Source organism: Xenopus laevis, chromosome 9_10S (genome assembly GCF_017654675.1).
Source record: "Xenopus laevis strain J_2021 chromosome 9_10S, Xenopus_laevis_v10.1, whole genome shotgun sequence".
Classification (NCBI taxonomy): domain Eukaryota; kingdom Metazoa; phylum Chordata; class Amphibia; order Anura; family Pipidae; genus Xenopus; species Xenopus laevis.
This window is the reverse complement of record NC_054388.1, coordinates 13,675,409-13,689,385: the sequence shown is the minus strand read 5'-3', so window position 1 is coordinate 13,689,385 and position 13,977 is coordinate 13,675,409. Positions and strand designations below refer to the sequence as shown.

General features: G+C 42.6%; 1 protein-coding gene across 2 annotated transcripts; it reads left to right on the top strand.

The window, feature by feature from the left end:
- Window positions 1-2,357: 2,357 nt before the first annotated feature.
- lsm14b.S (LSM family member 14B S homeolog) lies at window positions 2,358-12,391 on the top strand. Of its 2 annotated transcripts, XM_018237601.1 has the most exons (9): window positions 2,358-2,660; window positions 3,445-3,608; window positions 5,738-5,867; window positions 6,069-6,188; window positions 7,900-8,070; window positions 8,874-8,945; window positions 9,130-9,291; window positions 9,379-9,535; window positions 10,940-12,391. In XM_018237601.1, the coding sequence occupies exons 1-9, from the start codon at window positions 2,540-2,542 to the stop codon at window positions 11,103-11,105; spliced, it is 1,263 nt and encodes a 420-aa protein (XP_018093090.1). In that variant the 5' UTR covers window positions 2,358-2,539; the 3' UTR covers window positions 11,106-12,391.
- Window positions 12,392-13,977: the final 1,586 nt, after the last annotated feature.

Genomic DNA, 13,977 nt, shown 5'->3' with positions numbered 1-13,977 from the left:
CTGGGATATTGGCATAAATAAATAATCATCTGCTCGCTGAATGGCAAAAAGTTAGGGCAGTAGGTTTTCCTTCACTCCCCCCCTCCCCCTCGTCCTTCAGCAACATATTGGGAATATTCTGCAAGTGTCCTAATTTGACCTCCTTTCTGCATTAAAGGGACAGACTACTGTATTTATTCTTACTGTGCCCGTTGTATTTATTTTATGTGCCAAGAGGATCCTATTTGATTCTGAGGCTTGTAGTTTAGAAACAACTGGAGGTTGGATATCCCAACATGCAATGTAATCATTCACTCTTACCTAAATTCCTTGCTAAAGTCCCCCCCTGATGCCAGCAGGGTCAGAATGGGGGGCCCGGGGCCCATCGGAACTTCTGTCTAGGGCCCCCCTCCGAACTCCCCTGGTGTGCTGCTGAGCGTGTTTGCTTTTATGCAGGTCCACACCATTTTTTGTGCGGTCGCAGCAGGCAGCCAACTGAAGATCGCGGATCTGGGTCGTAGGGGCCTACTGTTTTTTTTCCCGGTGGCCCGCCAGCCTGTGTCCTTTCAACAATAATTGCCACTTTTGGAAGCAATCTCGGGCCTTTGCACCATAGTTTTACAAAATGGGGCATTTAGGGTTAAATTACAGACCAGATAGAACCATAAACTATAGGGTATAGAGTGAGAGCAGCCTCTGACAACTAAATCTTACACTCATCCATGCAATTGGTCACTTTTAAAAATCAAGTGCGCATTTATCAGTTCCATTCAAATCCTTCTTCCAATCTGCCCACTCAAGCTGCTTGGATGGTTGAGAAACAAAGAAAAATAGTTTAAACTCCAAATCATGCAAAAACGCAAAGGATAAAGAAATAGAGACCAACTGCAAATTGTTATAGACCATGTCTTTTTTTAGAAAAAAGTGAACATCACGGGGAATAGACTCTTTAAGCGTTAAAGGGGAACTATGCCGAAAATGTTACCTATGCTTCCGCATACTGAAGTAAGAAACTTTGTAAATACAATCAATTAGAAATTCTGCATCGTTTATGAAATAATCAAGTTTATCTTCACTATTCCTCTCTCAGCATCTGTTTCTCTTCATTCTGTCTTCATGCAGCAGTTGGGTGTCCAATATATCTTATAGGGGGCATCATTTCTTAGCAACCTACAAAATCCAGTACAAACAAAATAACTGCCTTTTGCACAAATTCTGCATGTAGAGAGACGTGGTGTCTGGTGATTTTAATAGAGTGAGCTCTAATACATCTTCTAGGCTAAAGGAGCCCCCCTATAAGATATATTGGATCATTCATCTGACACCCAACTCCTGAATGAAGACAATATGAGTAGAAACAGATGCTGAGAAAGGAATAGTGAAGATATTTCAGAAACATTGCAGAATTTTTTAATTGATTGTATTTACAAAGTTTCTAATTTCAGTATGATGAAGCTTATGTTATATTTTCATTTTTGCAATCGTTCCTCTTTAAGAGTAATAAATCCTAAAATGCAAGGACTACATTTTTTTTATTTAATGATCTTTATTAGTTTTCAAAGACACATTTTCCAAAACGTAACGCTTAGTTGTGTTCACAGCATCATCTCAACAATTGTAGTATGTTTAAAGGGGTGGTTCACCTTTAAAGTAACTTCTAGTATGTTATAGAACGATCAATTCTAAGCAACTTTTCGATTGGTTTTCATTATTTTTTTTTATAGTTATTTGTCTTTTTCTTCTGATCCTTTGCAGCTTTCAAATGGGTGTCGCTGTCCCTTTCTAAGAAAAAACAAATGCTCTGTAAGGCTACAAATGTATTGTTATTGCTGATCCTTCTCTTCAGACTCACACCTATTCATAGTCCAGTCTTTTATTCAAATCAATGCAGGGTTGCTAGGATAATTTGGGCCCTAGTTACCAGATTGCTTATAATGCAAATTGAGGAGCTTCTGAATAAAAAGAGAAATAATAACCTTTATTATTGAGGGTTATTAAACCTTCAATAATAAAAAAAAATGTAAACAAATTGCAAATTATCTCAGAATATCACTCTCTACATCATACTTAAAGTTATCTCAAAGGTGAACAACCCCTTTAAACAGTGGTATTAAAACAATAAACGTTTACTCAACCGCAGTGTGTTTCTTTGTTTGGTCTGTGCATCCCCAGGACTACATTTTTATAAATAATAGTTGAACCAGTGTCCCACCAAGACAATGGCTGACCATCCACTTTGACAGGCGTCACTTACGCTCTGTACGTGTTTTTACGCTCGCTATCGAATTGGCATTACGTCACCAGTTGCCGGGATTAGCCTTAGCCAATGGCTGCGTTAGACGTCACCACCCTGCGTATGGTAAGAAAAAAACACGAATTGCGCAGCAACAAAGCTGCGGGTTCTGCTCTGTCCAGCCTCCTGGTGGGTCGGGGCGGGAGAGGGCGGTGCCAGAGGTGAGGGTATAAAAGGTGCAGTAGTGGGCGGCCCCCAGGCAGTCTGAGGGGATCCTGAGGAGATAAGTCGCGAGGAGAGAGGGGCCATAGTCCAAAGACGAGCATCATGAGCTCAGGCACCCCGTACATCGGCAGCAAGATCAGTCTGATCTCTAAGGCTCAGATCCGCTATGAAGGCATCCTGTACACCATCGATACCGAGAACTCCACTGTGGCTCTAGCCAAAGGTGCGAGCGGGCTCCTTGTGTTGGGAGGAGGTGACATTGGGGCTTTATGGTCTCCGCTTTTGGGTTGTGTAAATCTTCATCAGCTGACAGATAGCCGAGGCCATTGGGAGTCGTAGTCAGGTGGAGTGGGCGGAGTGTTGATGTTTGTCAGAGCCTTGTCCTACGGGGTAATTGGGGCAGGTGTCAGCGGGTAATGACTGGGACCCCACACTGCCCCCTATAGGCAGCACTGCCCCTTTGCTTATATAGTAGTGATTCTCCCTTCCATGGGTGGGGTACAATGGTATGGCTGCCAATTCCCCCCACACTGCCCTCTATTGGTAGGGGCCAATGATAGAAACTATTTCTCAGGCCAGAGTGTCTCCTTCCTGCCCGAGGGACATTGTGCCCCCTATTTCCCCAGCTCCCCCTAGTGGCCAAAATATTCACTGCATTACGGCTGCACCGAATCCAGGATTCGGCCTATTTCCGCAGGATTCAGCCGAATCTTTCTGCCCGGCCGAATCAAATCCAACTTAGGGAAGGGAAATCACTTTACTTTTTGTCACAAAACGAGGAAGTAAAAATGTTTTCTCCTTCCCATCCCTTATTTGCATAGGCAAATTAGGGTTCGGTATTTGCCCAAATCTTTTGTGAAGGATTCCGGGTTTCTGCCGAATCCAAAATAGTGGCTTCAGTGCATCCTTATTAGGAATTGCAGTGGATTCCCCCACCTCAGGGATTCCATGAAGCGACGTTCCGCTCTAGAATTGTTCCCTAATCTGCACTCTCTAATTGCAATCAGTCCGCTCGTTTGGGACAGAAGATCGTCCAACTGACCGGCCAGCTCCACCCCGGGAGGAAGTCTACGAGTATATTATTTTCCGCGGCAGCGACATTAAGGACATCACTGTGTGTGAGCCCCCAAAAGCGTCTCATGCTCTATCACAGGACCCTGCTATAGTCCAGGTACACTCCGTCTCGATCTCATGCACTTGCTTGTGACTCCTATAGCAATTTAACTTTACTAGCTGTATATATAAAGGAGAAGGAAAGCTACAGAGGCATTTAATTGCCAATAGATTAGCTGCAATAGTACAAGCTAGAATGCTATATTTATTCTGTAGAATGTCTTACCATGCCTGAGTAAAAAGCTCTAGAAGCTCTGTTTAGGATAGCAACTGCCATATTAGCTTGGTGTGACATCACTTCCTGCCTGAGTCTCTCCCTGCTCACTTATAGTTCCCCGCTCAGATTACAGCAGGGATGGGGGGGGAGAGAGAGGAACAAACTGAGCATGCTCACGCCCAGGGCAAGGAGTTTTAAGATGAAAACAGGAAGTCTGATACAGAAGCCCATGAGTACACAATAGAAGGAAAGAATTGTGGTTTCTTTCGACAGAGGACTCAGAGCAGCATTGCATTGAGGGTTTACTGGTGTATTTAGCTGTCCTTTCTGATAAGGTTTACTTAATTTTAATTAACCTTTCTTCTACTTTAAGTTTATCTATCAAGATGGGAAGGCTCCATTTCTGTATCTGTTGGGTGGGTAGTTGCACTGGCATCGAGGGCAAGTAAGCTCAGAGCTGCTAGGGATCAATACATATTTAGAGCTCCTTGCTGCCCCAATAACCAGATCAAAAAGGTGCCATGTCACTATTCCATTGATAAAGTGAAAGTGAGCTTCTCAAATTGGTGAATAGTCTGTAGCACCGAGATGGTTCAGATGTGTACTCTCAATATAAACTAGCAATTTAGTAACAGTGAAAAAGATATAACTGTTCACTAACTGACACTTCTGGGGCCCCTTTCCCATATTTTCCCAGTCTCCTTGGGCTTTTGCTGCTGTATCTGTCTGGCAGTGAAAGGGTTAGGGAGTATTTCTGGCTGTTCTTTGGCTAATTGAGCAGCGCTGCTGGGTTTGGTTCGTGATTGTATAACGCGTGTCCTAGAATTCCCTGCTGTAACATGTTTTAATGATGGTGTCGGCCAAGGATGAATACTCTGGGGGTGAGGTGCATTAGTAATCTGTAAATGGCTTTTAATGGTGGGAAGGGGTGATGTCAGGGCATCCAGGATGGACATATAATTAGCCATGGGGCAATTAGCAGGAAAGTGTGAAGCATCTGTCAGTGGTTGCTACAGCGAGGGACTACAGCAACCAGAGGGTATGAGGCCAGATGTTTTATTTAGCAATTTGTCCCGATACTGGCACATTAACTCTTTATTCATTCTGACAGTGACATTGACACCTGGTTGCTAATGTCAGATGGCCTTGCAGCCACATAGTAGGGATGCAACGAATCCAGGATGTGGTTCTGGATTCAGCCTTTTTCAGCAGGATTCAGATTCAGCCAAACCGAATCTGAATCCTAATTTGCATATGCAAATTATGGGCGGGGAGGGAAATTTCGTGACTTTTTGTCACAAAACAAGGAAGTAAAAAATGTTTTCCCCTTCCCACCCCTAATTTGCACATGCAAATTAAGGTTCGGTATTCAGCCGAATCTCTTGCAAAGGGTTCGGCCAAATCCAAAATAGGGGTTTCGGTGAATCCCTACCACATAGTAGTTGAACTTCCTAGCTACAGAGTAAATGCTAAATACTTAAAGCAACAGTAACATCAAAATTGAAAATGTTTTAAAGTAATACAAATATAATGCAGTGTATCCATGCACTGGTTAAACTGGTGTTTGCTTCAGAAACTCTAGTATTGTTTATATAAATAAGCTGAAGTGTAGCAATGGGGGCAGCTATTCAAAGGAGTAAAGTCTCATGTTACACAGCAGATAAGCTCTGTAGAACATAATGGTGTTATCTGTTATTCACTATTTAACCTGTGCCATTTTTCTTTTCTCAATTTCCTCCGTTGCTACACAGCCGCTGTTAAATGAACTATAGATCAGTTTAACATTTTTCATTAATTTGACACTTGTTTTTTTGTGTTACTGTTCCTTGCAACCCAATTGTACAATACCAGGAGGGTCATATTTGAATCTTTAGGGGAAGCGGTGTTTCCTAGCCGTGCTCTGTACCAAGAGGGGGGGGGGGATGGCGAGTAAAAGGTTTTCAGTAAAACTTATTTTTTTCTATTTATAGTCTTCTCTGGGCTCTGCAGCTTCCTACCAGCCTTCAGTGCCTTACAGCCCATTCAGAGGGATGCCAACCTACAGCCAGCTTGCTGCCACTTCCCTCCTGAGCCAACAGTATGCTGCCTCCCTTGGCCTCGGTAAGTACTGCATTTGCCCAGTAGACCTGATGTTGAAGCCTTTAGTACAGGTTAGACATAGACGTGACGGAAGCCTTTGCCATCATCCTCCTCCATTGTGTTCTTACAGAGATCTCTGTGCCATGATTGGAGCATCATGCCTCAATCTAACTTGCTTTATTTTCCTTCTTTCCCATCCTTGTCCACTCTCGGTCCATGCAGAAAAGTTGGGGAGCCCTACGGCATCTGCCGGGGCCTCCAGCTCCTGCTCTTCCCCTTCTCCTCAGCCTGTCGCCCCAGAACCAGATGTCCTGGCAGAGCCACTGCAGTTGTCTCCAAATGGTAACGGCTTCAATGTGCATGTGTCAAGCTTTAACCCCGCATGCTGCTTTGTTTCGCTGTCTTAACTTTTGTTGGCTGGGAGGCCTGGGGGTACTGGGAGTTCTACTTCAACAACTGAAGGGATAACCCACATTGCACTGTGATGTTCCGTTCCATATTGAAATCACGTGTGCAGGGAATTGTGGGGTTTGGAGGATGCAGGCCAAAGACAGATGGCTGATGCAAAGTAACCGTAGTCAGCCAGCCCTGCAAAGTAGTCAGACAAATCAGCAGGAAAGCAGGGGGCTAGACTTGGAGAACTGTTCCAAGCCACTAAAAATCAAGTCTGCATATTTTTTTAAATTATGTATATTGCAGCTTTGCTTGAAATTGTTTATATTTCAAAAAGCTTAAAACTTGTAAACTACTGGCTTAAAGGAGAACTAAAGCCTAACTAAAGAAGAAGCTAGAAATGTTGTACGTTATGTTTTGTGCTTCTGAACCAGCCCAAGGCAACCACAGCCCTTTAGCAGTAAAGATCTGTGTCTTCAAAGATGCCCCAGTAGCTCCCCATCTTCTTTTCTGCTGATTCACTGCACATGCTCTGTGCTGCTGTCACTTACTGAGCTTAGGGACCCACTCACAATATACAGTACACATAGAATAGAAATGTCACAATATAAGGCTGATTAGTAATTATTACAGATAATTACTACATGGCAGCACAGAAACCAGTGCAATTAGCATCAGAATTTAATAATCAGCCCTGTAGCATCAGCTTTATATTACAGACCAACCTCATTTTCTGCTGGATAATTAGTGACGACCCCTAAGCTTAGCTTCTCAACAGCCAATCAGAGCCCACTGAGCATGTGAGTGTCACAGACACTTTCCAAGATGGTGACCCCCTGTGACAAGTTTGAAGTCCTGGATCATTGCTGCTATTGACAAGCTGAAACTTTAGGCTGGTGCAGTAAGTTCAGTATATAAAATATGGCTTTTAAACCATATTCATTTTTAGGATTTAGTTCTCCTTTAAAGAAATACAGCATACCCACGCCTAGGCAGGAAATGGAGGGAGCACCAATACATTTAACTTGACTTCAACTGCAGCAGAAGGACGGGAAACTGTTTAACTATTGTGTATTGTCCTTTTAAGAACTGCCGGGATACAGTTGGTTTAATTAGTTGATCTAGTACATCAGGTTCATTCCTTGACTTGTACAGGTTAGTTGGGCTATAGATGGTAATGCACAACTTATCCACATTGCTTCTTTATACCTCTAAAGCATTTTTTGAGTTTAAACAAACTTTTAAATTAAGTATTTAACAAATATCTTGCTGCTAGTGTCCCTTTAAATGGCTAATATCCTGTGTGGCTTCGTATTCTGCTTGGCTTATATACTACTGTTGCTGTCTGCCAGTAGCCACTTTTATCATTGTGCATGCTTTTGTGGTTGTTTTGAAGCTAGGGCTCTAGCAGCCCTATTTGTATTGGGTTAAAAGGAGAATATATCTCTCTATCTCTCTATCTCTCTATCTCTCTATCTCTCTATCTCTCTATCTCTCTATCTCTCTATCTCTCTATCTCTCTATCTCTCTATCTCTCTATCTCTCTATCTCTCTATCTCTCTATCTCTCTATCTCTCTATCTCTCTATCTCTCTATCTCGGCAACTCTGTGGGGTCCATAAAGCCATATAGCTCAAATTGTCTCTTCCCCCCCCCCACAGCTGGCTTTCCCTCCATCCCAGTGAGGAAGAGCCCAATGGTGGAACAAGCTGTGCAGACGGGCCCACTGGAGAATCAGGCCCAGAAGAAGGTTCAGCAGGCGAAAGGGGCTCCTGTTGGTTTGAGGGGGGTTCGGCAAAGTGGCCCCCAATCTCAGCCAGCACCCTTAAATGGTAAGGTTATTCTGAAACATTCATAACTTGCCATTTTCTATCCCTGTTCATTTTTTTCCTGAAGGGGAGGAGGTGAACTGTATTGTTTCAGAACTTTACATAGTCATTCATAGATTACAACTGTTAATTAAGCCAATTTTGTCCTTGGCTTATTTAAACCGGCCTTAAAAGGCTATAGTGCCACTGCAACAAAATGCACTGTTATAGATAGCTAGAATCTTGGCCATAAAGCAGGGCAGGACTCGGATAGGATCTGTTCAGCCACTGGGGCAGAATGATCTGTTATACAGATAGCTAGAATCTCAGCCATAAAGCAGGGCAGGACTGCTGCTTCCAATGGGGATCAGATAGGATCTCTGCAGCCACTGGGACAGAATGCTCTGTTATACAGATAGCTAGAATCTCAGCTGCCATAAAGCAGGACTGCTGCTTACAATGGAGATCATATAGGATCTGTTCAGCCACTGGGGCAGAATGATCCGTTATACAGATAGCTAGAATCTCGGCCATAAAGCAGGGCAGGACTGCTGCTTACAATAGGGATCAGACATATCTGTGCAGCCACTGGGACAGAATGCTCTGTTATACAGATAGCTAGAATCTCGGCCATAAAGCAAGGCAGGACTGCTGCTTACAATGGGGATCAGATAGGATCTGTGCAGCCACTGGGGCAGAATGCTCTGTTATACAGATAGCTAGAATCTCAGTTGCCATAAAGCAGGACAGGACTGCTGCTTACAGGCATATCTAGTAGAGCTTTAGTTGAGAATATGTCAAACCTAAAACCTTTTCTGTGCTTTTAGTGCCACCTCCAGCTGCCCCAGTTCTGGGCACAGTAAATGACGAGAACAGACGACCTCCCCGGCGGAGATCAGGTAACTTATCAATGATTTTGGGAAATTTGTTGCATAGAGAGCTTGTTTAGCTGTCTGCTTAATAACCAGTGTCTGGACAGAGGGTGCTGGGAGTTGCCCTGATTGCCATATCACTTGCCACCATGTAGCCCCTTGAAACTTGAACCTGTTTATAACCAGCTGCTTATTCGCTATTTTCTTTCAGGGAATAGACGGACCAGAAATCGGTCCCGTGGACAGAACAGACCGACTACCGTGAAAGAAAACGCCATCAAATTTGAAGGGGACTTTGACTTTGAATCGGCCAATGCTCAGTTCAACAGAGAGGAGCTGGATAAGGAGTTTAAGGATAAATTAAACTTCAAAGGTGCCTTTGCATTTAATCTTCAAGCTGCCATTCTGATGAGCAACATTGCCCCAATGTTTTTTTTTTTTTTTTTTTTTTGTCCTGTAGATGATAAACCTGAAAAGGAAGGTGAAGAGAAGACTGATTCTGGGGTGGAAACCCAGAATAGTGATGGAAACCCGGAGGAAGACCCTCTGGGTCCAAACACATATTATGACCGGTCAAAGTCTTTCTTTGATAATATCTCTTCTGAGATGAAGTCCAGGTATCTATTCTGTTACTAGGTATTAAAGGGATACTGTCATGGGGGAGAAATTTTTTTTCAAAATGAATCTGTTAATAGTGCTGATCCAGCAGAATTCTGCACTGAAACCCATTTCTCAAAAGAGCAAACAGATTTTTGTTTTTATAGTCAATTTTGAAATCTGACATGGGGCTAGACATAGTCAATTTCCCAGATGCCCCAAGTCATGTGACTTGTGCTCTGATAAACTTCAATCACTCTTTACTGCTGTACTGCAAGTTGGAGTGACATCTAAACAAAAAATCCTCTGCAAGACCATTTAGGGGCAGATTTATCAAGGGTAAAATTTAGAATTTGAATTTTCGAGTTTTTTTTTTTTAATGGCCAAAACTGTCAAATTGGACTAGGGAGTTATCCAAATTCAAATCAAGTTTTAAAAAAAAAGTCATAGATTTTCGAGATTTATCATACTCTGACCCTTTAAGAACTCTAATTCGACTAAAACCTGCCGAATTGCTGTATAAGTCAATGGGAGAGGTCCAGGGATCAATTTGGTGATTTTTGCCACCTGCCTGACATTTGAGTCTTTTTAAAACTCTATCGAGTCGATCCTGTTCACCCAAATTTAAAAAATTAGATTTGGTTCATGGGAGTTTAAAAAAAACAAAAAAACTTGCATGAATTAAAGATTTGACCCTTGATAAATGTCCATTTTTATTATTATTGCTACTATTTATTACTCTTTCTACAGTCCCTCTCCTATTCATATTCCAGTCTTGTATTCAAATTATTTCATGGTTGCTAGGGTAATTTGGACCCTAGCAACTTGCTGAAATTGCAAACTGAAGAGCGACTGAGTAAAAAGCTAAATAACTCGAAAACCAAATAAAAAAATTAAAACCAACTGCAGATTCTCAGAATATCACTCTTTACATCATATAAAAAAGTTAATTTAAAGGTGAACAATCGCTTTAAAGGATCATTAATATCAATTTTAATTTTTTAAACAATTCGTTAGTATAGAACGGAAAAAAACACAAGACAAATTCAACTTTTAAATCGCTAAGTCTGTATTAAGAAACTCCACTTGCGCTCCTCAGAAAAGGTGACCATCCATCATGCGGTGCTCTTATTTCTCCTCCCTGGCTATCTCCTATAAAGAAGGCGAAGAGAAATAGAGTGCCTCATGATGGATCGCCTTTTCTCCACAAGCAAAGTTTGATAAATTACTTCTTAATAAAGACTTGGTGATTTTAAAAGTTAAACTTGCCTGTTTTGTGTTTTTTTTTTTTTTTTTTTTTTTTTTCCATGCTAAAATTTTTTTTTTAAATTGAGGTTACTGGTCTTATCGCTTGCAGTACATGCCATAAGGAAGCTAGTTTATCCACTTACAGAGCAATACTAAAGGACTGGCCTCTTTTGCAGACGCACCACATGGGCAGAGGAGAGGAAGCTGAATACGGAGACCTTTGGGGTCTCTGGAAGGTTCCTCAGGGGGCGGAGCTTTCGTGGCGGATTCAGAGGAGGAAGAGGCAGTGCAGCTCCTCGGAGGAACCAGACAACTCAGAGGGCCGGCACAGGGCGGGTGTGATCAGTCACTTCTGGTACAAACATGGACATAAGGGAGTTATATATATTTGTTTTTCCTGCCTTCAGACTGACTGTCTTCCATTTGTTTTGTTTTCTATTTACCTCTTTAAAAGCATTGTAGCAGTTCCTTGTTAAGCCAATACCCCCCATCCCCCTTGCTGGTCTGATGAAGGGCCCTGTGATGCTTCAGGTCTGCGTTTGGGGTCTTGGAACAGTGTATGTATAGGAGGTACTGAGCGGTGCCACATTTACAGAGGAAAGGTCATTGTCACAAGTCTGCCGAAAAAGGCAGAAGTTTCGAACCCCCAAAAGGAGGAGTCTCTCCTACCTCTTTATTTTAATGTTTGTTTTTTTCCCTCCCTCTCCCCTTTGTTATTAGGGGGTTTTAATGCTTTTTTTTTTTTTTTTTGGGGTTTGTTTAGCATTTTGCTCACCCCCTATTTAATGTACCGTTTATTTTCTGCCCTCCACTTTGTGTTGCTTTACAATTGAGTGACAAATGGCACTTTAAGGGTGGCGGGCATTTGATTCACAGTTCTCCCCATGGCCTCTAAGCACTTTGTTTAAAAGAGAATTTAACCGTAATAAAAAACCCTACTCGCCCCTCCGTGCAGATTCTGGCATCTGCATTTACGGCAGCCATCTTCTTCTCCGGTAACCTTCATGTCTTGACGGCATTTTCGGTGCATGGCCGTTGGCGTAAATTTCTGGTCCCAAACCACTGCTCATGCACCAAAAAAGTAAAATTTCTGGAAATCTTAATGACTTTCGCCGAAAATGACGTCAAGACACGGTTACCGAAGAAGATGGCTGCTGCACGGAGGGGTGAGTAAGAAATTAGGGGCATTTGCCCATGGGGGGCAGGTAGGCTGGAGGGAGGGGGGTCTACCCAGGGTAGGGGGAGGGTTTTTTTATTACAGGTTGAATTCTCCTTTAAACCATATAGCCCTGGAACACCTGATTGGTTTGTTTGTTGACCTTTACATTTTGCACTGCCGCAAGGATCATGCAGTCTGCTGTAGCCAAATCCCTTTTGTACAGGAGCTTCTAGCCCACGACTGACTCCTGCATGGCCACGGCCTCCAATAGTTTGGTTGTTGCAGTTGAACTGTACTCACCCAGGTTTCTTTTTTTTACCCAAATAATACGTTTTAAGTTATACATAAAATAAGTTAATTTAAAAGCTTGACTTTATTTTTGTAGAAGACTGGTGCTAAATGAAAACCAGTAGCCCACTGAATTGTGATGGCGTAATCTGCAAATAAACCTACAAATGTTTAATACAAATCACTGCGTCTGATCTAAACTGCATTTAATCCGACCCGCGGCACAAAGTGTCTGCGTAATAGATTGTTTTATGGGAATAGGAGGGGGTCATATCCATGCGGACAGAACCTAATGTGTACAGGAATGTTTGAGTTTACTCTTTTTATAGGATATAGTGATGTCTGTTGGTGGCAATAAATATTGGTGCCCTTACATTTTAAAGAACTGAACCCTAAAAATGATTAGGGCTAAAAATGCAATGTTTTCTATACTCAACTTATTGCACCAGCCTAAAGTTTCAGCTTGTCAATAGCAGCAATGATCCAGGACTTCAAACTTGTCACAGGGGGTCACCATCTTGGAAAGTGTCTGTGACACTCACATGCTCAGTGGGCTCTGAGCAGCTGTTGAGAAGCTCAGCTTAGGGGTCGTTGCAAATTATCAAGAACAAAATGAGGTTGGTCTGTAATATAAACTGATGCTACAGGTTTGCTGATTATTAAATTCTGATGCTAATTGCACTGGTTTCTGTGCTGCCATGTAGTAATTATCTGTATTAATTACTAATCAGTCTTATATTGTGACATTTCTATTCTATGTGTACTGTATATTGTGAGTGGGTCCCTAAGCTCAGTAAGTGACAGCAGCACAGAGCATGTGCAGTGAATCAGCAGAAAAGAAGATGGGGAGCTACTGGGGCATCTTTGGAGACACAGAGCTTTACTGCTAAACGGCTTTTGTTGTCTGGGGCTGGTACAGTAGCACAAAACATAATGTACAACATTTCTAGCTACTTTTTTTTAGTTCAACTTTCCTTGTACCTGAACTAGGATGCACTGAACCAGGATTTGGCCGAATCCTTCTGCCAGGCCAAACTGAATCTGCATATTAGTGGTGGGGAGGGAAATCATGTCACAAAACAAGGAAGTAAGTATCCCCCTTCCAAAGGAAGTTTTCCCCTAGGCAAATTAAGCTTTGGTTTGGTATTCGGCCGTATCCAAAATAGTGGATTTGGTGCATCCCTATCAAAACACTTTACTCCTCTGGGGATACATGTCCCAGATGCCTGGGTTTTTGTTCTCAAAGTGATTTTGTGAGCATGTTCAGTCCTGTTGAGCTCATAGTGATGGCTGCAGCCTGGTGGGATTGATTCCCTGAGGACAGTTACCATGATGAAGCTGCAAACTCCACCAGAATCCCATCCCCTGAATCTACTCCAGTCGCTTCCCATTAGGTGTCAGTACCTGTGGCTGTTTGGGTGGTACGGACAAGCCACTGCAATATGTTTGCTCGCATGTTTCAATGGAGCTTTCTGTTGGATAACATTCCACCACAGCTGCATCTCTAGCCTTTAGTAAGGAAGAGATTTGATGCAGAAACATGGCTAGAGTGGGGCAATGTTCTCAGTTGCCCATCAAATGTTTACTTACGCCTTCTAACTGCAGGATCTGAATACCTGGGTATCCTGCTTCTAAGTGCAGCTATTTTTTAGGGGGGTCATCTGTTTATAAGGAACTGCAGCATTTTACATTTACACACCAGGGTAGAGTCCTGTGCGGGTCCATTTTTTGGAACCCGTACCTGCAACCCCGACCTGCATTCTAATC